This window comes from Chiloscyllium plagiosum, unplaced genomic scaffold, assembly GCF_037043375.1.
Source record: "Chiloscyllium plagiosum isolate Xiang-an unplaced genomic scaffold, Cpla_swu_hap1 HiC_scaffold_37, whole genome shotgun sequence".
Classification (NCBI taxonomy): domain Eukaryota; kingdom Metazoa; phylum Chordata; class Chondrichthyes; order Orectolobiformes; family Hemiscylliidae; genus Chiloscyllium; species Chiloscyllium plagiosum.
In genome coordinates, this window is record NW_028270175.1 from 40,780,523 (window position 1) to 40,806,369 (window position 25,847).

Genomic DNA, 25,847 nt, shown 5'->3' on the forward strand with positions numbered 1-25,847 from the left:
GGGAACATTGTTGCATATTTGAATCATTAAGATGAACAGAACACTCCTCCATTTGAATACGTTTCATCAAACCCTCAGAGCTGAGATAGACTGTCATGTTAGATATTCTGCACAAGAGTTCATAAGGTAAATTAATCTACTAACATCTGACTTGCCAAACCCAATTTGCAAAGATTCCTCCAAAGTTGAAAATGGTCATACTTGACTTAATCTGGATAGTTCACGGTGAAGGGCTATGATCAGAAACAGAATTGAGCGAATAAGATTTAATTAAGGAAACCGGACACCTTAGTCCAAGCTAAGATTTGCACAGTGGCTGTTCTTAAAGCTCCCCCATGAAATATATTATTCTTAAATATGTCTTTCCAGCAATTAAACCGATGGTTTTCTCAATAAAGCAGACTTGCAGCGATATTGAAATCAACTCCCCTATTATAATGAAGAGCCGGTTCCAGTTTCAGGAACAGCTTTTTTTTTACTGCAAGCTGTTAACCCAATATTCCATTAATGATGACTTTCTTAAAGTCTGCTTATGTACAATAAACTCTCGGAGAATTTTAACTTTAGGAAGAGTTCGCAGCCATGAAAGAAGGAAGTGAAACTGGGAGCAATCTGTGAGCAGAGCAAGAGGGTTGAAAGAAGTTTTTGAAAGTGTTGAGGGCAGAGGAGTTTAGCAAAGAAGTTTCAGTCTATTGGGGTACCATGACTGAATAAACTGCTGCTAACCAATCCTAAAATATATCCAGAACATGAAAAAATATTTTTGTTTGTACTTTTTCTGTCACCCACTTTACATCTGCAATTGTACCTCTTTGGTTATGAGGTACTTCAGGATATCCTGAGGTGATAAAGTGCTCTAGATGTGCAATTTACTTTCTTTACCTTTCTTTTTGCATTTAAATTTAGTAATTTGTTGCTTTGCCTTCTTTCTTAGCATTTCTGTTTTTGATGTTTGTGTTTATAATGAGCTTTTGGTGACAGAAAAACATACTTACAAGGAGCCCAAGTGTGAAAATGGCAAAATAATCCATCTCCTTTCCCCATCTTCTGCCTCTTATCACTGCAATACAAGTAGATGAACTGGAACATACATTTGCAGGGCTAAAGTGAAAAAGTAGGGGAGTGGGACTAATTGGCAAGTTCTGATAGTGATGCTGCTAGTACAGAAGGCCCCCTCCCTGGTTTTTTGGTTTTTGCATTGTTTTACACAGTTGTTGCTGACACCACTTTTCACACAGGACAATTTAGCAGAGACAAACTTAGTCTTGAGCTGATTGAACCCAACCAGTGAATCTGCACACAATTTTGCATTTACCGCAATCACTGAGGTTTGCAAGTTAACTCTGAATGCACTCATTATTTGAAAAAAACTAACAAAACCAACTGGCTTAATTAAGGGTTTTTGTCATCTAATAAAAACAAATCCATCCTGCCGGAACTGGTTCAGAAAATGTTTGTACACAGATTTTGCTAATTTGATTTACTTGGCATCAAAATAAAGGCAGGCCATCCGTTTTCACCCTGCTCACTGAGAACTCGACTTTCACTTGCTGTGTACGTCAAACCCTTTTACAAGGCGCAGGGATTGTCTTGTAATGTATTTGTTAAAGCATTAATTAGACATTTGTTTGAGCCCTTGAGCAAAGTAATGCTGAACTTCAGATATACTGGACTGAGTCTGCACTGCAATGAATGTTGAGCCAGCCTGCTTTCTGTACAGAGACTAGCACAGCAGAAACTCTCTGCAGATCATATCCTGGGTGCCAAAAATTGTGTGTCAGGGATTCAGTTAGTGTGATTCAATTAGGGTGATGAAGTGTTGACAAAATGAGGGGAGGTAGCACAACAGTGAGGGTCTGAAAATTTGCTGTTAGAAAATGGATCGTGTTCTTTGGCTATTACCTCGCATTTAAAATAATAGCCCATGTCTATTCTTAAACTTGTGCTGATGAATGCTGTGTATCTTATTAGAAAAATATAAATCGTACAAAGTGGTAACTTTAATCTCACCTACCAAGGCGTGACCAAGTGCCAGTATTACATCCTGCCTGATATTGCTCTTGCTTGACTGTAGCGGAGTATACAATTGAGCAGGTCTCTTGTTAAAAAAAAAAAGCAAATAAACCAAACTCTCTGTTTTCATCAGTTGGGCTAGATTAAAATTACCACTGTATCGAAAAAAACTGTATATTTTCCCATTTTAAAAAAATGGGTTCCCTAAACTGCCCACATTATATTGGAAAACGTTGGTAACCAGACAATATTCTAGTGAAGGTTTGACACTGTTTTAGCTGTGAGTACCAACTTAGGTGTCCTTGCTGGTCACTCAGCAACAATTATTATTGCTATTGAGCGAGCCAATATCAGTTTCAGCATTCAAAAGAATTTCTACTTAAAATGTGAGTGTGGGCCAATTGTAACAGAAGTTTGAACTTTTTTGGTCAACAGAAATGTTTAGGCAACATTCAGCATTTATTTAGGACGGTTAATTAGTAAAGAGAATGTATGATGTGTTTCAGTTTATGAATTATGTAATCACCAATTTGTTCATCCTGCATAGGGTCAGAGTCCAGCTTACACAGATTGAGTAGTTTGTTGCAAGTGGTTGCACAGATGTGAAATTCATTGTGTTGAGATGGTTTCAATTGATGCAGTTCTTCTCAGATAGGGGTCCAACACACTCAAGCACCAGATCTAATATTCATTTGGTGCTAGGACTAGGGGAGTCATGGTAAAGCCCTCTAATTAGAGTCATTGAGATGTACAGCACAGAAGCAGACCCTTCAGTCCAACTTGTCCATGCCAACCAGATATCCTCAAATAATCTAGTTCCATTTGCCAGCACTTAGCTTATATCCTTCTAAACCCTTCCTATTCATGTACCCATCCAGATAACTTCTAAGTGTTGTAGTTGTACCAGCTCCCACTACTTCTGCCAGCTTGTTCCATGCACACACCACCCTCTGCATGAAAAAGTTGCCACCTAGGTCACTTTTATCTCTTGCCCCTCTCACCTCAAACCTAGCTTTGGACTACCTTATCCTAGGAAAAAGACTTTGACTGTTCACCCGATCCATGCCCCTCATGATTTTATAAAAGTCTTTAAAATTATCCCTCTGAAGCGCCAAGGAAAATCACCCCTGTCTATTCAGACCCTCCATGTAGCTCAAACCTTCCAACCCTGGCAACATCTTTGTAGAACATTTCTGAACCCTTTCAGGTTTCAAAATATCCTACAAGAGGGAGACCAGAATGGCAGGCAGCATTCGAAAAGTGGCCTAACCAATGTCCTGTATGACCACAACCTGACATCCCAACTCCTGTACTCAATGCACTGACTAAAAAAGGCAAGTGTTCCAAGTGTCTTGTTTACTACCATGTGTCCTTGTGACTGCACTCTCAAGGAACTATGAACCTGCACCCCAAGGACTCTTTGTTCTGCAACACTGCCCAGGACCTTACCATTAACTGCATAAGTGCTGCCCCGATTTGCCTTACCAAAATGCATCACCTCACATTTATATAAATTAAACTCCATCTGCCACTTCTCAGCCTGCCTGCTCATGGTCATATTGTGCAGCGCCAATTTTGGAGTCATCTTCACTGTCCACTACAGTGCCAATTTTGGTGTCATCTGTACACTTACCAACCATTGTTCTGATATTCACATCCAAATCATTTATATAAATAACAAAAAGCAGTGAATCCAGCACCGATCCTTGTGGGACACTGCTGGTGACAGATCACAAGTCTGAAAAGCAACCTTCCACCACTACCCTCTGTCTCCTACCTTCAAGGCAATTTTGTGTCCACATGGCTAGAGGAATGAAAGTTATAGAGTCATATACACGCAAACATCCAAATAAAGTACAGAAGTAGGTCAATCAGCCCTTTCAGCCTGCTCTGCTATTGAATAAGATCATTGCTGATCTAATTTTAATCTGCATGTCCCCAATAATCTTCCATCCCCTTGGTAATCCAGAATCTATCAAATTGCGCCTTTAAAATATTTAAAGGTAGTGCAGCCGTTGCCTTTTGAGGAACTGAATTCCGAAGATACTAAACCCTGTGAAAGAAAAAGGTGAAGATGATGGGGCGGCACAGTGGCTCAGTAGTTAGCACTGCAGCCTCACAGCACCAGGGACTCAGGTTCAATTCCAGCCTCGGGCAACTGTCTGTGTGGAGTTTGCACATTCTTCCCGTGTCTGCGTGGGTTTCCCCTGGGTGCTCCGGTTTCCTCCCAAAATCCAAAGATGTATAGGTCAGGTGAATTGGCGATTCTAAATTGCCCATAGTGTTAGGTGCATTAGTCAGAGGGAAATGGATCTGGGTGGGTTACTCTTCAGAGGGTCGGTGTGGTCTTGTTTCCACACTGTAAGGAATCCAGTCTAATCTTATTGGTTTTCTTCAGTGTAGCTTTGCATCATTCCCAATTCTACATTCCTGATGAAGGGCATATGCCCAAAATGTCACGCTCCTGCTCCTTGAATGCTGCCTGATATGCTGTGCTTTTCCAGTGCCAGACTTTTTGACCATTCTCAAGTTGGTCATTCTTCACCTGATCGTGCCAGAGGTACTTGACAAAGGTCAAGACATGACTCATTTTTTGGATGTGATTTGGATGTGAACATAGGAGGTACAGTTAGTAAGTTTGCAGAAATCACCAAAATTGGAGGTGCAGTGGACAGTGAAGAAGGTTACCTCAGATTACAACGGGATCTTGATCAGATGGGCCAATGGGCTGAGAAGTGGCAGATGGAGTTTAATTTAGATAAATGTGAGGTGCTGCATTTTGGAAAGGCAAATCAAAGCAGGGTTTATACAATTAATGGTAAGGTCCTAGGGAATGTTCCTGAACAAAGAGACCTTGAAGTGCAGCTTCATAGCTCCTCGAAAGTAGAGTCACAAGTAGGTAGGATGGTGAAGAAGACGTTTGGTATGCTTTCCTTTATTGGTCAGGGCATTGAGTACAAGAGTTGGTAGGTCATATTGCGGCTGTACAGGACATTGGTTAGGCCACTTTTATAATTTTGCATGCAGTTCTGGTCTCCTTCCTACTGGAAGGATGTTGTGAAACTTGAAAGTGTTCAGAAAAACATTTACAAGGATGTTGCCAGGGTTGGAGGACTTGAGCTATAGGGAGAGGCTGAGTAGGCTGGGGCTAGTTAATCGGTGTGTTGGAGGCTGATGGATGACCTCGTAGAGGTTTATAAAATCATAAGGGGCATGAATAGGGTAAATAGGCAAAGTCTTTTCCCTGGGGTGGGGGAGTCCAGAACTAGAGAGCGTAAGTTTAGGGTGAGAGGGGAAAGATATAAAAGAGACCTAAGGGGCAACTTTTTCACGCAGCGAGTGGTACGTCGATAGAAAGAGCTGCCAGAGGATGTGGTGGATGTTGGTACAATTGAAGCATTTAAAAGACGTCTGGATGGGTATATGAATAGGAAGGGTTTAGGGATATGAGCCAAGTGCTTGCAGGTGGGACTAGATTAGATGAGGATATCTGATTGGCATAGATGAGTTAGACCGAAGGGTCTGTTTCCATGCTGTACATCTCTATGACTATGGGACAGCGGGGTACAGCTGCTGATTTAAAACATCCTTTGGGAAGGCATGCAAGGCGCAGAAGACATAACGTAATTGAAAAGAAATCAATTAATGTTTATGGGCAGGTGCATAAGAATAAAACTAGCAGCTATGCTTCATAATTTGGACTGAGGGTTTGAGATCTGAGTTATTAGGTACAGTTTCTTTCGTCCAGGTTTTAAAATTGCGAGGACTTTCTGGCTGACAATCTTGAAAGTGTGTGATTGGGGTGGGCGGTGCAAATGGGCAGAGGGGGTGGTTTGGAGAAAGAAGTTTTCAACATGCAATAAAACCCTCAATGGAAGCTACAAAAAATTTTTACAAATCTTGCCAATTTAATCCAGCACCAAGCACGATTTATGAGTGATGCAAAGCCAGCCAGCCAAATGACTGACTAGCCTAACGAGGCTGAAACCCTGACAATTTGTATTGGTTGTGTTTGGCAGATCATTGATGGTAGCTAGGAATTGTTCTGCAGCTTGTCTTTCAGGACAGCCACGTCATAGAGTCATAGTCATATTGATGTACAGCATGGAAACAGACCCTTCAGTCCAACCCGTCCATGCCGACCAGATATCCCAACCCAAATCTAGTCCCACCTGCCAGCACCTGGCCCATATCCCTCCAACCCCTTCCTATTCATATACCCATCCAAATGCCTCTTAAATGTTGCAATTGTACCAGCCTCCACCATTTCCTCTGGCAGCTCATTCCATACACGTACCACCCTCTGCATGAAATGTTGCCCCTTAGGTCTCTTTTATATCTTTCCCCTCTCACCCTAAACCTATGCCCTCTAGTTCTGGACTCCCTGACCCCAGGGAAAAGACTTTATCCTATTTATCCTATCCATGCCCCTCATAATTTTGTAAATCTCTATAAGGTCACCCCTCAGCCTCCGACACTCCAGGGAAAACAGCACCAGCCTGTTCAGCCTCTCCCTGTAGCTCAGATCCTCCAACCCTGACAACATCCTTGTAAAATCTTTTCTGAACCCTTTCAAGTTTCACAACATCTTTCGATAGGAAGCAGACCAGAATTGCATGCAATATTCCAACAGTGGCCTAACCAATGTCCTGTACAGCCGCAACATGACCTCCCAACGCCTGTACTCAATACTCTGACCAATAAAGGAAAGCATACCAAACGCCTTCTTCACTATCCTATCTATCTGCAACTCCACTTTCAAGGAGCTACGAACCTGCACTCCAAGGTCTCTTTGTTCAGCAACACTCCCTAGGACCATACCATTAAGTATATAAGTCCTGCTAAGATTTGCTTTCCCAAATTGCTGCACCTCACATTTATCTGAATTAAACTCCATCTGCCACTCCTCAGCCCATTGGCCCATCTGGTCCAGATCCTGTTGTAATCTGAGGTAACTCTCTTCGCTGTCCACCACACCTCCAATTTTGGTGTCATCTGCAAACTTACTAACTGTACCTCTTATGCTCGCATCCAAATCATTTATGTAAATGACAAGAAGTAGAGGACCCAGCACCGATCCTTGTGGCACTCCACTGGTCACAGGCCTCCAGTCTGAAAAACAACCCTCCACCACCACCCTGTCTTCTACCTTTGAGCCAGTTCCATATTCCATGAGATCTAACCTTGCTAACCAGTCTCCCATGGGGAACCTTGTCGAAGGCCTTTCTGAAGTCATACAGATCACATCTACTGCTCTGCCCTCATCAATCTTCTTTGTTACTTCTTCAAAAAACGTGAACAGTGTTTCTTTTCAATAGCTGCAGATGTGTCTTGCCTAAGTTGATCATGGAGACACATTAGCAAAGGGTTCATCCGGAAGGGGTTTAGTGGTGTCAATGGACCATGTACTATAAGATAATGGGGGGAAGATTTTGGGCAAAATAATATCAGGCCTACTAATCAGCTGAAGAAAATCTTTTAACTAGTGTCAATTTGAATACATTGAAAATTAGGAGTTGTCTTGGCAATATTGGGAACCGAGTTGTGTATTCTAAGGTGATAGGCATCATCTCAAAGGGATGAGTTAATGTTGCCTTTTTATTCTCTGCACAGAAAGCAGGTTTTCTTTCAGATTAATGGAGAGAGATCTTATTGACAGCAGTGGCAACTCATTACTGCTACTAAGTAATGCAATTGTGACGTTATGTACAAAATCTTGACCCTCAGCTGCTAAGGTATTTTAAAGGACTGTTGACAGGGATTTCTACAATGCAAGCATTCAGGAGATGTGCTGTTGGAGCACTTTTTGAAGTTATAATGAAGATGGTCGCAATGGCAAGATCTTATTAAAACATGATCCCAGCCAATGTTTTGGATCATGCTGTTGAAATGATTCAAAACTACACTGTACAATTTTTGCGTTGCAAAATGGCTTGCTCTGTGAGCTGTTTAAGGCCCTCTGTTCTGTTTCTCAACCAGAATTTTCTGCTTGCATTCAAAAAGTTCCTGATATGACTGTTTTTTTTTTAAATCACAGCTGTTATTGGTGCTTACACAATACAATGTGAACTACTGATCTGAAATTACCTCCCTTTTTTCCTGCCACCGTTGTAGCTGGTGAATCAAGTTGAAAGTAAAAGCCATGTAAAACTGATTTATTGTATTTTGTACAGAAGTAAAGCTTTTGCATATACTAACATGCATGTGTGTACCTAGCCTCTTTTATTGTTGTAATCAAGAGCCTTCAAAACCTGCTACTTATGCATCATTGCTGTGTTTAACTTTTTCGTATCCATTCACTACCCCTGCTGAGCAGTTTCTCATTTTCATCACTGTGAGTTTTGATGTAAAGGTTTCAACGTTATTTTTCTACAGTTTATTTCCTTGCCTGAAATCTGGCATGCACAGACACTGGAGTGCAGTCTTCTCAGCTTCAAGGGGTAGTGAGCCAATGTTAGAAGGAATCTAAATCATAAGTCAAAAAAATTAACCTGGGACTGAGCTGTCTGTTCACAAAACCCTGTACAGGAAATCGTTTAATGCAGGCATGTCACCTGCAAGAATGAGATGAAAATTCAGAAAGCGATGGGGAAATATTGAGTAATGACTGCAAGAATCTTGCCTCTTTTTATATATCATCAATGTAAGAATCTTAACCTGTAAACTTGGGTGACAGGCAGACATATCACTGGGGCAATGTCCCTTTAAACTTTGATTCCAAGCAAGAGTCATATTAAATGGCTTCTTGCCTTGACCACTTTTTATGGGTTATTTCTGAGTTACATTTCTGCTCCATATTTGTCTTCAGCTATTTACAGGTATGTAGCCAGCATAAGAAAAATATATTTTTAACTTGGTTCTTCTCTGCTAAATTATGCAATAAATCATAATTTTCCCCTTCATTGAAGATGATGGAGGACTATGTATTATTTACAGCATTGAAACAGTCCACTCCGCCCAGTTGTTCCATGCTGGTGATCATGTTCTATATGATTCCATGAGTTTTTACACAAATGTTTACGACTTTATGTAGCTTGTTGACACTGATTTGCAGATTTTGGAATCCTGGACCAGTACTTCCATTGGTAGGTGAAAGATTTCCAGCTGAATCCTTGTTAGCTTGTTGCTACTAAGTTCAAACTTACACTGCTGGTTTTTTTCCTAGTGATGCTTGTCATAACCAACTGGTGCTCGTGTTCTATCTTGGTTTACATATTGAACTATGTAAAAGATTCCCCATTTTCTCCCTAGTTACTCTTTTGTCCTTACTGTATTGGTAGAATCCTTTTGGATTCTGCTTAACCATTATAATCCTCTAGGGATTCACCTGATTCCTGATATCCATACCTGACATATGCTACCTTCTTTTTCTTGACCAGAACCTCAATTTCTCCAGTCATCCAGCACTCCCTACACCTAACAGCCTTGCCTTTCACTTTAACAGGAACACATTGTCTCAGGACTCTCTTTTAAAGGCTTCCCACTTTAGAGACATCCCTTTACCTGTGAATATCTGCCCCCAATCAACTTTTGGAAGTTCTTGCCTAATAGCGTCAAAATTGGCCTTTCATCAATTTAGAACTATAACTTTAGATTAGGTCAATCGTTTTCCATAACTATTTTGCAAATAGTAGAATTATGATGACTGGTCCTAAAGTGCACCCCCACTGACACCTCAGTCACTTGTCCTGCCTTATTTCCTCTAGTAGGTACATCCACAAACTGAATCAGAAAATATTTTTGTACACTCTGAACAAATTCATCTCCATCCAAGCCTTTAACATAATGGCAGTCCCAGTCTATGTCTGGAAAGTTAAAGTCCCTTTCAATTACCACCCTATTATTCTTACAGATAGCTGAGATCACTTTATGAATTTGCTTCTCAATTTCCTGCTGGCTGTTGGGGTGGGGGTGTCTATAATACAATCCCAATAAGGTGATCATCCCTTTCATATTGCTCAGTTCCACCCAAATAACTTCATTGGACGTACTCCCCAGAATATCATCCCTAAGTACAACCGTAATGTTATCCGTAATCAAAAATGCAACTGCTCCTCCTCTCTTGACCCTCCTTTCTATCCTTCCTATTGCATCTATACCCTGGAATATTAAGCTGTCAGTCCTTTCCGTCCCTGAGCCATGTTTCTGCAATTGCTATGATATCCCAGTCCCATTTTCCAGCCATGCCCTGAGTACATGTGCTTTACCTGTCTTGCCTCTTGCATAAACTTAATGTGTGAATTTGCCCCATCTCTATGGTCAAGTATTCCTTTCATAGTGAAAATCTATTTGCACAGTAAGAATAGTATTTGAATTATACACTGCATTTCGTTTTTATTAATTCACGGTATGTGGCTGTCACTGGATTAGTCAACATTTACTACCTAATTGCCCAGAGTTAAGAGTGAACCACATTACTAGGAGTCTGGAGTGACACGTTAGCCAGACAATGTAAGATTGGCAGATTTCCTTCCCTAACGAATGTTATTGTTAGAAAGCATTTGAATCACATGGATAGCAGTTAGGGCAGTCTGATGTTGTGCATTTCTAACCTGTCATGTATCTGGTATCTTGTGGAAGAATTGGCAAATATGAAAAATCTTTTCACAGCTGATTGGCCAATGAGTCGATCTTTTCCAACAATTCTGGCAAGAAGCCCTATAATTTCTAAACCATATCAGCATCATAGGTTCTGACTTCCAGTTTCAAGAGAAAAGAATTTTTAAAATACCATATAGATATCCCAGTTTCAGGTTTCCTGATCAAGCTCTGCATGGCATTTGAGCCTATGCTGGATTTATTATTAGATCTTGAAGGGACACAGTTTACCACAGTATTAACGTTATTAAGCAGCACAACCAGCTTGCAGTGATCAACCATAAATTAGCTCTCAATCATAAATTAGTCTTTCATAAAATGGTGTCAGGTAATCCAAAGAGTTTCTTACTCACGGGGTTTAACATTACAATATAAGGTTTACCCTGCACTGCAGTTGGAGTATAAAGAGATATATACACGTTATTTAAGCCAGATCAGATTTGGAGCAAAACAGCAAATCCCTGAGTGCTACTCACCAGCCAGAGTGCAATAAAGGTCTTCCAGTCAAGTCCAAATGTGTTATGAAAGGAGTGAAAATTTTACAAGCTTTCAGCCTCAGAATCCTGTTAATTTGACAAGTCTCAAAGTTGATGCTTTGCATCCTATATAATTTAGTTTTGACATCGGGGGACTGTATTGTGTGCCCAGTCTGCTACTTGTTACTTCTTCAAAGAATTCTAATAAATTTGTCAGGGATGATTTCCAACTTGTGGAGCCATGCTAATTCGGTTTGATCATAGTGTGAATTTTTAAAGCTCTGATATGACATTCTTTTCTAATAAACTAGCATTGTCCCAGAAATGGGCATTACTGTAACTGGCTTTTAGTTATCTGTTCTCGTTTCCTTTCCTTTTTAAATAAAAGTGTGACATGGGCAGTTTCCAATGCCTGGCACTTGTCTGAATCTAAATATTCTTGGAGTATTTCTAACCCTAACTACCTTTTAATATACTTGGATACACCCCATCAGACAGGGTCTTTACTGCCATCAACTCCCCTAGACTTTTACTCCAGTGGTAGTTATTGTATTTACACTCTCTCCTCCTTTTGCCCTTTGATTATTTAGTATTTTTAGAATGCTATTTGTGTCTATTAATGTGAAGACTGATGCTGGAGGAGTTGAATAAATATTTTCCATTTTCTGGTTCCTTATTATTATTCCAAGCCTTGTTCTCTAAAGGGGCTTTGTTAACTCTGGCCTGTCTCTTGTTATGTCTTTAGATAAGCTGTTGATGTCTGTCCTGATATTACTTTCAGGTTTACCTGCAAAGTAAATCTACTCCCTCTTTATTTATTTTTAATCATCATTGACTGGTTTCTAAAACATTTCCAGTCCTCCGGCTTTTCACTGATCTTTGCCAAATTGTATATTTCATTTTTTTCAATTTGATGCTGTCCTTAACAGTCCAAAGATGTGACAGTTAGGTGAATTGGGCATTCTAAATTGCCCATTGTGTCCAGCGATATGCAGGCTCGCTGGATTAGCTGTGGGAGATGTAGGGTTACAAAGTTAGAGTAAGGGAGTGTGTTTGGGTGGGATGCTGTTTGGAGGGTTGGTGTGAACTCGATGTGCCGAATAGTCTGATTCCACACTGTAGGGATTCTGTGATTAACATCCCTGGTCAACCATGGTTATTATCTTCCCAGAATCCTTTTTTCTCACTGGGATATATCTTTGCTGTGAGCCATGAACTGTTTTGTGAATGTCTGCCATTGTTCCTCTTCAGCTGTGTTTGCTGCTGAATTCCTTTCCCAATTCACTGGAGCTAATTCTGTCCTTATTCCATTGTAATTATTCTTATTTAAGTTCAGCACAATTGTTTCTTCTCAAGTGCAGTGCTAAATTCCATCTATTATGGTCACTGTTTCCTAAGAGATTTTCTACTTCGATCATTCATTAAACCCGCTTCATTACATACTCCTAGATCTCTGGTTGGACCCACACATAATGTTCTAAGAAACTGTCCTAAATGCATGCTATGAATTCTTCCTAATGGCTACCTCTGCGAATCTAACTATGCTGGTGTACATGGAAATTAAAGTTACTCATAATTAACCTACTGCCTTTTCTACATGCCCTTATCTCCTGATTTCCTCTGTGTTTCACCATATGATGACAGTAGTAGAACGCACACTGCTCTTGCAATAATCCAAATCCTTCCGCGCAAGTGAATTTGGAAGGTACAAGCTTATACTGTGTTATGGACCAGACCAGACCCCTCAATAAACTTGAAGAAAATAGCCTAGATACTTTTTCTTATTTTAATGTGAATTGCCATGTTCCGGATGCAATGCAACTGGACAAACTACTCGACGTTAAGCAAAGCAATTTATTTAAACACTACAGTTAAAATGAAAACAAAAGGAGGAGGAATTTAGAATAACTGAACTATTGAAAAACTTAATTGAATAATAGATGCAGTACCATAACCAATTAGCTGTCCAATACAGTAACATCCCATAAACACACCCATTGGCAAAAAGACAAATTCAGGCACAGATTCTCACATGTAGTTCTCCAACCCAGGAGGAAAAAACCCAATCCCAACCCCACCAGTCCTCACTTTCCACACCACTAATCTCTGGATACAATGTATCATCCTCCATAATTTTCGCCAACCACAGTCAGACTCCACCACCAGAGACATATTTTCTTTGCCACCCCAATCTGTGTTCTGCAGAGATCATTCCCTCTGTAACTCCCTTGTTAGGTCCATGCCCCCCTCCACACTTTGCACCTTTCCTTGCTGCTGCAAGAGGTGTAAACTCTAGGCCCACACCTCCCCTTTACCTCTGCCCAAGCACTAAAGGATCTTTTTGCATCCAGCAGAGATTTTCCTGCACATCCAAATACCTCATCTACTGTGTCCACTGCATTCGCTATCTCATGGAATGTTTTATGGAACATCTCTGGGACACATGCACCAAACAACCATATGTCCAACCACTTCAAATTCCTTCCCACTCCACAAAGGACATGCAAATCCAGGGCCACCTCCACTGCCAAATCCAAGCCACCTGACACCTGGAGGAAAAACTCCTTCTGCCTTGGGGGCCCTTCAACTACACAACATCACCAGTCTCCTAATCTCTCCTCCCTCCATCTCATCCCAGATCCAACCCTCCAACTTGGCACCGCCCTCATAACGTATCCTACGTGTCCATCTTCCTTCCTACCTATCCACTCCACCGTCTGCTCTGACCATTCATAATCACCCCTGATCTGCATTTACCTATTGCCTTCCAGCTAACTCCTCCTCCCCCACCACAACACCCATTTAACTCTCAGCCACCGTCCAATCCCACATTCCTGATGAAAGGCTTATATCCAAAATGTCAACTCTCCTGCTCCTCGGATGCTGCGTGACCTGCTGTGCTTTTCCAGTGCCACACATTTCAACTGTTCTCTCAAATTGCCAATTTCCAAATTTCAAATTCTCTCTCTCTCTCTTTTCCTGTGCTTTTAATCATGCTTCACACTATTTCATTTCCTTTTCATGTTCAAGTTGTTTCATCTGCAATTTGAATTTTAGCCATCTCCAAAGATTCCAATGGCATTTCCAGCAGTTTTAATGTCAAGCTATTGTTGCAATTATCTCCCCTTTCCTTGTAGACTCAGGTAACCCCAACTCCTGCTTGCTTACCAATTCCGAAAGCTTTGCCTTGCTCACTTCTTGTAAAACTCCCTAAGTCACTTCTTCCACCCCCAGAAAAGTCTTAGCGATCAAAGAGCCATTACCACACAAGGCTGTATAAACCAACTGAAACGAAAGACACAACACCAGCCACTTGCCACTGTTGAGTTCAACAATCTAAACCCCATTTGGAAGTGTAGATTTCGATACTGACAAGAGCCCCCAGTTTGTTATGGACCAGACCAGATCCCCACAGTATATTTTAAGAAGGTAGCCTAGACCCCAACATTTTCTTATTTTAAACGTAGATGTGAAGTGCCGTCTTCCAGATGCGGTGTGACTTAGTCAAACTACTCGATGTTAAATAAAACACAATTTACTTAACACTAGGAATAAAATGCAAACTAAAGAAAAAGGAATTTAGAGTGACTTATCTATTGGAAAATTTAACCAGACAATTGATATAGACGGATCTGCTATAATGTGTATTTCATTAACGCAAAATGGTTGTAACCCGATTAAATGAATTGGGGACACTTGGCTATAAAGCAATTACTTCGCCAACACTTTGAGTATTTGTATTGAACGATTTATATTTAGTGTGGGGTCACACAAGACCGCAATTGTCACATAATAGCAGAGCTACCTGTCCAGGAACAATCCAAAGATGTGCAGATTAGATGAATTGGCCATGATAAATTGTCCACAGTGTTCAGGGGTGTGTAGGTTAGATGCATTAATTAGGGGTAAATGTAGAGTAATAGGGCAGGGCATGGGTCCAGGTGAGTTAGTCTTCAGAGGGTTGGTGTGGACTTGTTGTGCCAAATGGCCTGTTTCCACACTGTTGGACAAATAAACCCATAGACAACTCCTTTCCTCACAGATGTTGATCACTCTACTGTGTGTCGTCGAAATTCTCAGGTTTGCTTCAGTAAATTTGACCAGAAAGTATGAGTTGCAGATGGGATTATTGATCCAAAGATATGTTGTTGTTTGAAGAGAATTTCTTGGACATTTGTCTTATTCAGGAAGCTAAATTGTTTAGTGAGCATTGATCAGAGCAGACTCTACTTGTTCAGTGTGAACACTGCTTCATTGGCAGAATAGTCTTTCTTAATTCTGTACCTCCTGACTGAAACTAAAAAGGAGCCATATCAGTGCCTGAAGTGAAGTCAGCTGATCTTGGACATGTATCTTAATTCTTCTCAAGTAGAATGCAGAACATAGAACAATACAGCACAGAACAGACCCTTTGGCCCACGATGTTGTGCCGAACATTTGTCCTAGCTTAAGCACCTATCCAATTGCCGCTTAAAGGTCACCAATGATTCTGACTCTGCCACTCCCACAGGCAGCGCATTCCATCCCCCCACCACTCTCTGGGTAAAAAACCTACCCCTGACATCCCCCCCCTATACCTTCCACCCTTCACCTTAAATTTATGTCCCCTTGTAAAACTCTGTTGTACCCGGGGAAAAAAGTCTCTGACTGTCTACTCTTTCTATCCCCCTGATCTTTCTTATAAACTTCTATCAAGTCACCCCTCATCCTTCCCCGTTCCAATGAGAAAAGGCCTAGCACTCTCAACCTATCCTCATACGACCTATTCTCCATTCCAGGCAACATCCTGGTAAATCTCCTCTGCACCCTCTCCAAAGCTTCCACATCTTTCCTAAAATGAGGCGACCAGAACTGCACACACTATTCTAAATGTGGCCTTACCAAGGTCCTATACAGCTGCAACATCACCTCATGACTCTTGAATTCAATCCCTCTGCTAATGAATGCTAATACACCATAGGCCTTCTTACAAGCTCTATCCACCTGAGTGGCAACTTTCAAAGATCTATGAACATAGACCCCAAGATCCCTCTGCTCCTCCACCTTAACCCTGTATTCCACATTCTTATTTGTTCTTCCAAAATGGACAACCTCACACTTGACAGGGTTGAACGCCATCTGCCACTCCTCAGCCCAGCTCTGCATCGTATCTAAGTCCCTTTGCAGCCGACAACAGCCCTCCTCACTATCCATAACTCAACCAATCTTCGTATCGTCTGCAAATTTACTGACCCACCCTTCGACTCCCTCTTCCAAGTCATTAATAAAAATTACAAACAGCAGAGGACCCAGAACTGATCCCTGCGGAACTCCAGTTGTAGCTGTGCTCCAGGCTGAATATTTACCATCTACCACCACTCTCTGACTTCGACCGGTTAGCCAGTTCTCTATGCAACTGGCCAAACTTCCCACTATCCCATGCCTCCTGACTTTCCGCATAAGCCTACCATGGGGATCATTTACTTCACAAGAAGTTTATTAGAGTTCTTGAGCAATTTGGTTTGAATTGATTGCACTTGCTATGATCTTTTTAACTGGGATTCTGTATGTGCTAAAAGACAATCATTTGTTTGAGCTTCCTCGACATCATGCCTTTTGTTGTAATTGAGTTCCTTTTCCGTCCTTCTGTTTTCCTTAATTTCCTCATCTTTACCCTGTTCTTTTTCAATTCCTGCTTCTCAGCCTCTCTGCATCTCCTCTGCACTGGCTTCAGCAAAAGACCTGATCTTCTCTGCATTTCCCATCTTCTACTCTGTGCTCCTGCTTGTTGCGCTTTGGTCTTTTTGGAGTCACTGAGTTTGTGCATTATTCCCAACATTGAAAATGGCCTGAGACACACAAACTCCAGCTAGAGCTTTGCAGAATGAAATTAATGCTGTCAACGTTTCCTTGGTCCCTACTGCATTCTGAGGGTGTGCTCATCTCTGCATTGAAAAGCTTACACTTCTTCAGAAAAGTTGAAGGTGCTGGTCATACCAAGTCATAGCCAGTGTGTAGACTTGCAAACCAGTTGACCATTGTTTAAGTAGTTACAATTTTCTTTCAACTCCTGTATGTTTTGGTTTGGGAGATCCAAAGGAGCCAATCATGGTGAACTCATTTTTGTGACGATTGACATAAAGAAAAACTCTAATTCATTTACATAACTCATTTAAATGACTCAGCGATGAGATGGTAGTTCTTCATGGTAAAACTCCTTCCTGCTTAAAAAATTTACCTCATAAGTAGATTTGAAGCATAGGGTCATTTAATATTCCAAGTTAAATATTAAGAAAAGCAAAGCCACCCCCATTCTATTCTGCAGCCAAGAACATTCCCAGAAACTGTCCGAGACTGAATTAAACCTTGTGTAAACTTGTGTCACATTTGACCCCAAGGCGATTTCTAATTCAAACCACACCACCACTAAAAGTTGTTATTTCTCAGTAGCATCATCCAACAATGACACTATTGTGTAGCCTCAGTCATGCCTTTACTTCCTGTGGACTTGTCTACTCCAATGTACTCCTAGCTGCTCTCCCACATTCTAACTTCTGTAAACTTGAGCAGCACCATTTTGGATGATCTTTTACCCTTAAACCAAGCCCCATTCACCAGTCTTCCCTGTGCTACACAATCTGTTTGGGTTCCTAATGAAAGAATTCCCCCCATTTGAAAATTCTCATCCTTATTTTTCAATCCTTGCCTTTCCTAGTTCAGTCATTTCTTTCACCTCCAAGATTAAATCCTTCAATTGGTGTCACAATCAAGAAAATTGACATTTTTTTGAAAATACATTTTCCTGGTCAATTGATTTTCCCCCTCATACAGTGAAATGATGGACTGAAAAGCAAAGTATTTGGATCTTAGATTCTAACTCAGTGCAGAACCTTCAACTGAACTAATCAATATATTTCGGGCTAAATGTTTGCAACTTAACTGAAAGTGCTCATCTACTTGTCTTTTCATCATGTGGATTCTGTTGCAAGAACAGATTTTTTTAGGATAGTAGATGCTTAACCTGACAACATTTTCAGTGAGGTCATTGTATATGTATCCAGTCTGAATCTGAGCCATGCGGTATGTTTTTTGCTTTTCACTATCTGGAGATGAATGGGGTATGATTGTCCTCATATCATGTAATCACTAGATATTTAATGTCACGTGTTAACTCCACAGCTACATCCCAGCTCCATTTTCAATCACTTGAAATACTAGAAGGAAACAAGCAATGTAAGTCGGCATGGTATGACATTCATTTTTCTGGAATCTTTCTCTCTCTTTCTCATATATGTATCTATTATCCACACTCCTATCCAAAAGTTATCAAATCATTGGTGTACATTCTTCGTAAGCAAAGCAGAACTTGTAAAGGATGACCCAATACCATTCAATGACATTAAGTACGACAGTGGATTCTCATCCCCTTTCCCCTGCATATAAATATATTCCTTAAAAAAGCCCCAAGTCTTTTCTCCTTACTCTCATCCTTTCTACAGAAATGTCTCCAATTTTCAGGGTATATTCATCCATTCCTAGGTCACCTGTCCCTTTTAAGCAGATGAGCACTATTCTGAAGCACTGCATTTGCATGCATTTGAAAGAGGTTTTTTGCTGACTCCATTCTAGATGAAGAGATAACGAACAATGAATTTATAACTTTCCATTCAAAAAATAGCAGATCCTCACCCTGTCATCTCTGCATTTGCAAATGGAGTACGTACACCAACATTAGCCCATGATGTCAGATGTGATTGTGATGTTTCATTGGATGCAGTTAATTTTCACAAATTGTAACCTTGTAGAATGATGTTTTAAAAAGTGCATGCATACAAACAGAAGACTCTACAATTTTCTTGAGATCCATTTTTGGCATGTTGTTTACCACCCCCCACCCCACCCCCCACTGCCGGTTTTGTGCATGAGCCTAACTAAATCATTCATTTGCTTCAATGCCAGATCACACTTTGTGTCAGCATGAGATGTTTGTCTACACATGTAATTTGTCAATCTGCTTTATTGTCAACCGATGGCAACTTTTAACATTTTGTTTTGGTATGGTGAAGCTTGCAACGCTACGTTTATCCAGGAAAGGGTCTTTCTGTATCCCAAGTCTGTGCGCACAATTTCAACGGATGGGATCCATAATGTTATACATGCGACAAGCTAAGTTAAACCATTACAGCCAATTAAGAAAGCACGTATTCAGAAGGTGGAAAGTTTAACCCATCATGATGTTTATGGTAGTGATCGGCAAAGTGAAAATTGGACTCCAATATCAGCATGAAAATAGAATGTCAGTTTTCCTAACTTGATGCATTGGAATGACAAGGGATGAAAGTTATGTGATAGTTGTATAAAGCTTTGATTAGACTTTATCTATAGTACCGTATTCAGTTCTATGCATTGCAACTCAGAAAAGGGATTTTGGTTTTGGAGTGAGTACAGCACAGCTGCATCAGCATGACACCAGGATTAGAAGGGTTAGGTAATGAAAATAATTTATGTAGACCAGACTTGTATTCCTTTAAATATAGAAGTTCATGAGGTTGTCTAAGTGTGGTGTTTCAGGTCAAACAGCATAGATTTCCTGTGATTGGAGAGTCCAAATTAAGGGGAATCATCCTTAAAATCCAGAGCTCACTCATTCAGGGATAATTTTGAAGGATTTCTTCACACAAGGGGGAGTGAGAACCTGGAACTGTCTTGCCCCCAAATGCTGTTGAAGCTGGGATCAGGTGAAAATTTCAAATTGAACTGAGATTTTTGTTAGGCAAGAGGGGGTCAAAACAGAGATCAGTTAAAATGAAATGAAATTGTGTAACAGGCTCTTGAGGCTGAAGTTGCCACCTCCCGTTCCCATATTGCTAACAAAGGAGAACACAGGCTAAGTGCTTGCACATTTGAAGTTAGAATTTATTTCAGTTCACTTCATTTTTTTTTCAAACAATAAGGTTCTACAGATAAAATGCCACGCAACTAAAATGCAGCATCCATCATTTCTTCTGCTGTGTTGGATTCTGTTGTGTTCCATTGGCATCATCATTTGCATGCATCCCTCCACACATTGCTTCACTTGTCTCTTCAGCACTATCATCACGAAGAAAGTTATCTCAGAGTGTCTAATTTTAGCATCTGGCTCCAGCGAAACCTGACAGATTCATGTAAAGTTAAAATGGTTGCAGAACTGAAGCCTGTGACTTTTGGCCACAGTCTGACTGTGGGAGAATTGGGTGAGAACTTCCAACCTTGCTGAGTTTAGTCATTGTGCTGTTGATGGTTTGTCCTTGCTTTTCATTGCGCTCATCAGCATAAATAACAAAAACTGACTCCTCATGCAGTTGCTATAATGTATTAAAAGCTGGCTGCAATCCCAGACCCTTTCTCCAGAATTCTGAATTATCTCCCTTACTTTACACAGTGTTATTGTTCGAACCCGTCTGCTGCCAAGCTGGCACAGAAAGTGTGAAACCAGCTTATGGGCTTGATTGGGCCTGTCAGTTTGCATCAGCATTGTAGGGTCAGACCACTTCATGGGACCCAGCTCAGAGGTTCATGCCATTCTACACCAAAAAACCTACTCATTACCCCTTGGTTCCTGATAAATGAAAAATACTTGTTTCACTTTTATTTAAAAACTTATTTTTATATTACAAAGAGGACTTGTGAAAATTACAAAATTTATCAGAAGTTGCTTTAGTTCTCCAACACCACGATGGGTGAATTACATTTTGTTTCAAATATTCCCTTTCTCACCCATCAAAAAACTTAGAAATCTAAACTCATTAAAAATGAGCGCTAAAGAAATGTTGACAGTATCACGTTAATATTCTACTTTGAGCTGGACTGCTTTCAGTGACTGGAATAGAAATCCCTTGTAAAAATAAACCAATTCCATGGAGAACTTACAGAAATTGGAAACAGGCAAGTTCTTCAAAGGACATGGTCATGACACCCTGCCGATGTGACCAGTTTCAGAGATATACTCCACTTTTAGTCCTCAGTATGCTTTCACTAACTTGTGTTTGGAATATGTAATGTCAGGGGAATGGTGGGCCTTAATTATACACAGCACAAAGTTTTGCCTTCTGAATTGTCACGTGAAACCTTTAAAGTTTTTCCCTTGTAGGAGGGCCTAGAAAATCTGCCCAGGTGCCCTTACTTAACTCTTGGCCTGTCGTAAGATATTCAGTCGACTCAGACAGTTTCAGTGTATTGTCTTTAAACCTTATCAACTGTGCTTAGTGCCCCAGATGCTTTTCTCTGTTGGAAATCTGAGAACCTGATAGTGATTGAAATGATACAGCCAGATGTGGTGCTGGATTAAACAGCCAATTACATCTGTGAATGAAAATCGATCTGCTGATAGCCAATGCGGCCACAATACTGCCAAAAGCTGTCAAAATGTGAGATGGATATAGGGATCTTTGGCAAAGAAAATTTGGAAGACAGATGATACTAAGTGAAAAGAAAGTTGAAAAGATAAGGGAGAGAGCGATCTGACTCATGGGAAGAAGTCTCCTGTGTGCAGTAAGTTGTGTGTGAAATGAGCTTGGGTAGTCGAATGCCTACAGGCTTGTATGAAACTTCCCCTAATTGGCAGTAGATTGGAAGCCTCCCTTAGTAAGGCCACAACATGGGAAAATATCACACTAGTGCAGTGAGGTAGATTTATCATTTTGGGCAGAGAGAACACTGCGCTACTCTTAATGTAATGACACTGTACACCACTTCTTTGGTTAATATTGGTACTGAGTTCCCAAATTATGTACATCTCGACTGTACTTCACCATGATCTCAAAATTTACAAAGGGCACACTTGCTAGAGGCAAAGTTCATGAATATGTTACAACTTTGAGAGAAAACAGCCCAAAAATAAAAGTTAACCCAAAATAGGTATCTTTTTCCAAACTCTAAACATAAAAATGAAGCTGGAGATTGTGATTGTCGAATTCAATATCCCATGAATCAGTGTATCAGATTCCCAAAGTTGAGCGATCTCCTAATCCCAGCAACAATGGATATTACACCAATATAATCAGTGAAAGAAGGGATAATGTCCTGTTTTTACATTTTCTGCAACAAATTCAATTAAGCAGTACAAACCAAACTGACTGTTCATTTCATTGGAACCTGTTAATTGGGTTACTTTGATTTCAGCGAACATTTCAGTGGCAAGTTTAATTGCCTTTGGAGCCAATTGATGGAAACATTGTCAGGGTGTTATGCTTGTAAAGAGTCATGCTCATTCTTGGAATCCTGAAACAGTGAAATAAAGACATTTCTGCTTAAAAGGGCTGAATACCCTCCTCCTGTTTCTAGATTTCCTAGACTTAAATTTCATTCTGGCCAGAAATAATGGCAGAAGATCCCATACAGTTTCATGAAGACTTGAATATTCAGTAAAGGAGAAAAACTCACCACCTTCAAAACAATTTTTTTTCCCTAAAGATGGAAGAAAATTAGGGGTGTGATATTCTATCTGCAAAACTGAGTACAATCTGTCTTTTTTAGTTTCAAGTTGGGTTTTTGAATCAAGCAAAATAAATGAATTGTCTCCATTCTTTCTCTAAGTAACTCAATGTGCAAAGTTAAGATTTAAGTAGCATTAGGCAGTTCACTTAAGTGATTATCTGTGGCATTTTTTCATGCACAGTTCCTTTGACAAGTTTTTTTTTCCAAACACACACTTTTCTAGTATCAGTACATATTTATTTTGTAAAAGCAATAAACTGTGGATGTTTGGCAATCTGATCTCCAACACAATGTTGGAGAAACTCAGCAGGTCTGGCAGTATCTGTGCATAGAGAGAAACTGTTGACTTTAGAACTAAAGAAGCATCATATCTAACTCAAAACATTAACTCTGTTTCTCTGTCCACAGATGCTGACACACCCACCAAGTTTTTCCAGCATTCCCTATTACTCTTAACTCTTATTACTTGAAAAAGAAAGCTGGCTTTGAAAAAAGGTCTCCTCATTGTCATCGTGCTGGGAAATATTGTGCAAATGACAATCTCGGTGATGGGCATTGCCACCAAATCAGTTGAATTTATAAAAGAGGGTTTTACGGGATAAGCAACAGCAGACAATTTTGTTTCCCATTCTTAAAGCATCTGTGGGTCCAGTCACAGGGCATTCATACAATAAAGGATCAGAAGAGTGTGGAAGTACCCAAATTATGGTTCCATCACCAGTTTGACTTCTTGAATTGCAGATCAATAAATTGACGGTCACGCAGGGCATTGTGTTCCCTCTTTTAGTTGCAAAATGTACTGTACTTCATTGTTATTTCAGTTCCTTGATTCATTAGTTGATGGTATCTAACCACCACAAATTAAACAGAATTGGTGCAAATATTGGGGCTTCACTCAAGACATCTGTAAACCAGCAATAATTCACTGTCTCACTGTACTTCTCAACCACTGCACTCCAGTCTGATAATGCCTTGATCAAAACAAAGTCCTGTTTTTTTTTAACTGGCCTGTTGCCAAACAATTTATTTTCATCATTTAAAAGCATGTTATTCATTCACTTCATGGATCTACTTCATTTCTCATTCCCTGGCCCTACTGGGCAATGGAGCTTGGAGAAGAGCTTCTGTACAGCTCCAGGCAAACCAAATGGCCTCGAGGAATATATTGTTATTAACATACTTGAATAAAATTATGTTTTGCCTTGCTATAGCAGCAGCACCTGTAGCAACAGTTGAGCCTCCCATCCTAACAGTCAAGCAGGGGCAGACCGCAGAATTCCGATGCACTGCAACTGGCAATCCACCGCCAACTCTGGAATGGTTTGGTAGGTTCTCTTAATGATACTGTGATGTTATAATTAGCCCAATGTTCGTTATTTTAAAAACCTGATTAAATGCTTACTAGAACAATGGATTTTACCAATATGAGAAATTTGATCTAATTCATGCTTCACAATTAAGTGAAGTAAAATACAAAAGCAAAGAGGTTATGATGACCCCTCATAAGATCTTCAGTCTGCTAGTGTCCAATTCTGGATGCCTCCCTTGTGGAAGGATGTGTTGATATTAGGGTGCAGAAAAAACATCATTAGAATCGTTCTGAAGATGAGGGACTTCAGTTACTGGGATAAATTGGAGAAGCTGGGATTGTCCTCCTCAAAGATGGCTGTGAGGAGATTTGAGTGAGGAGCTCATCATAGAGAGATCTGGGCAAAGGTAAGGACTGGAGATTAGAGTCCAGATTAGAGTGGTGCTGGAAATGCCCAGCAGGTCAGGTAGCATCTGAGGAGCAGGAAAATTGGCGTTCCGGGCAGGAGCCCTTCATCAGGATTCTTGATGAAGGGTCCTGCCTGCAACTTCGATTTTCCTGCTCCGTGGATGCTGCCTGACCTGCTGTACGTTTCCAGCACTGCTCTAATAGAACTATCTGGACAGAGTAAATGCAGAGAATCTATTCATAGCAGAGGACATTGGTTATTTTTCCAAAGGCGAAATTTGAAAAGTTTTTTTTAACCCACTGAATGGTCAGGATCTGGAATGTACCATCTGAGAGATTGGTAGAGGCAGGCCTGATTGTGGCTTTCAAAATGGTCAGTGGACAACTACTTGAAGTGGAAGAATTTGTTGGGTTACAGGGAAAGATCAAATTGAAAGATTAGTTGACAGACTGAATTGTCTGAATTGCCTTCTGTGCTGGAACCATTGTAATTATATAAGGAATAAGCTACAATGCTTGAAAATTGCTTTGTCAACTGAGAAATTCAAGGTCAAACATTAGACTGTGGGATGATTTGGCAATGAGGCTAACTAAATCATTACCTTTAAAGGTCAAGGTGGAAAGAGTGAGGTCAGCAGGAACTGTGGTAAAGCCTACCATTTAGTGCTCCGAGTAGTGATGTTGTGAGAACAAAAACCTGGACTAAACTATCAAAGTCTTTGAGTGAACTCTTGAGAAGCTGATGAATCTCTAAAATGTAGCTTTCAATCCAAGTTGTCCAGGTCATGGGGTAGATCTCAAAGAAGGTTCCTGTCTGAACTCTTCCTTTCTGGTTTGGGAACTCTGGCTCTTCCATTACAAGTCAGGTATTAATCACTCTATGGCTTTATTAACCTCAAATCTTGCTCTGTAAGCACAGAGAAGGCTATCTCTAAACCAGTCTTTTCTGAGCACATGACGGACTTCATAATGATTGTCTTGCCAATGATGCCAAATCCAGTGCTGGTCAGTATAATTTAGTTTCTCTCCGCCCTGTTGACCTGCAATCTTCTTCCCGACCTCTCTGCCCCCACCCCCTCTCCGGCCTATCACCTTCAACCTCACCTCCTTCCACCTATCGTATTCCCAGCGCCCCCCACCTTTTCTCTCAGCCCGCTTGGCACACCAGACTCATTCCTGAAGAAGGGCTTATGCCCGAAAAGTCAATTCTCCTGCTCCTCGGATGCTGCCTGGCCTGCTGCGCTTTTCCAGCACCACACTTTTCAACTCTGGTCTCCAGCATCTGCAGACCTCACTTTCTCCATGTGTCCAAGTTTGCCTAAATTAAAAATGGAACTTGTACCAATCTGGCACTTTAAACATGCTCAGGAAGGATAGTCACTGCTACAGTATTAGAATTATTCACAGAGCTATCTGCTCCAAAGTTTCACAATTGAGAATTCAAAACAGAGAGGGCACATCAGCTACTGAGCTTCTGCTCTGCACAGTGGCCTAAGTCACCAGGGCCTAAATTCCGTTTTCCAGGAGCAGAGAGTTAGAATAATCCCTACTCTGAGTACTCAACCCAAGATAAAGTGCCCAGCTCTCCA

At 40.7% G+C, this 25,847-nt stretch overlaps 1 protein-coding gene across 14 annotated transcripts in view; it reads left to right on the forward strand.

The window, feature by feature from the left end:
• hspg2 (heparan sulfate proteoglycan 2) overlaps positions 1 to 25,847 on the forward strand; it is a 530,612-nt gene that overhangs the window by 350,483 nt on the left and 154,282 nt on the right. For 11 of the 14 annotated variants that reach the window (XM_087980629.1, XM_087980631.1, XM_087980637.1 and 8 more), the window contains 2 exons: positions 18,246 to 18,299; positions 23,753 to 23,866. In XM_087980629.1, coding sequence (XP_087836755.1) covers positions 18,246 to 18,299; positions 23,753 to 23,866 — 168 coding nt within the window. The remainder of the gene's footprint in view (positions 1 to 18,245; positions 18,300 to 23,752; positions 23,867 to 25,847) is intronic. The other 3 variants (XM_087980635.1, XM_087980639.1, XM_087980643.1) reach the window with 1 other exon arrangement.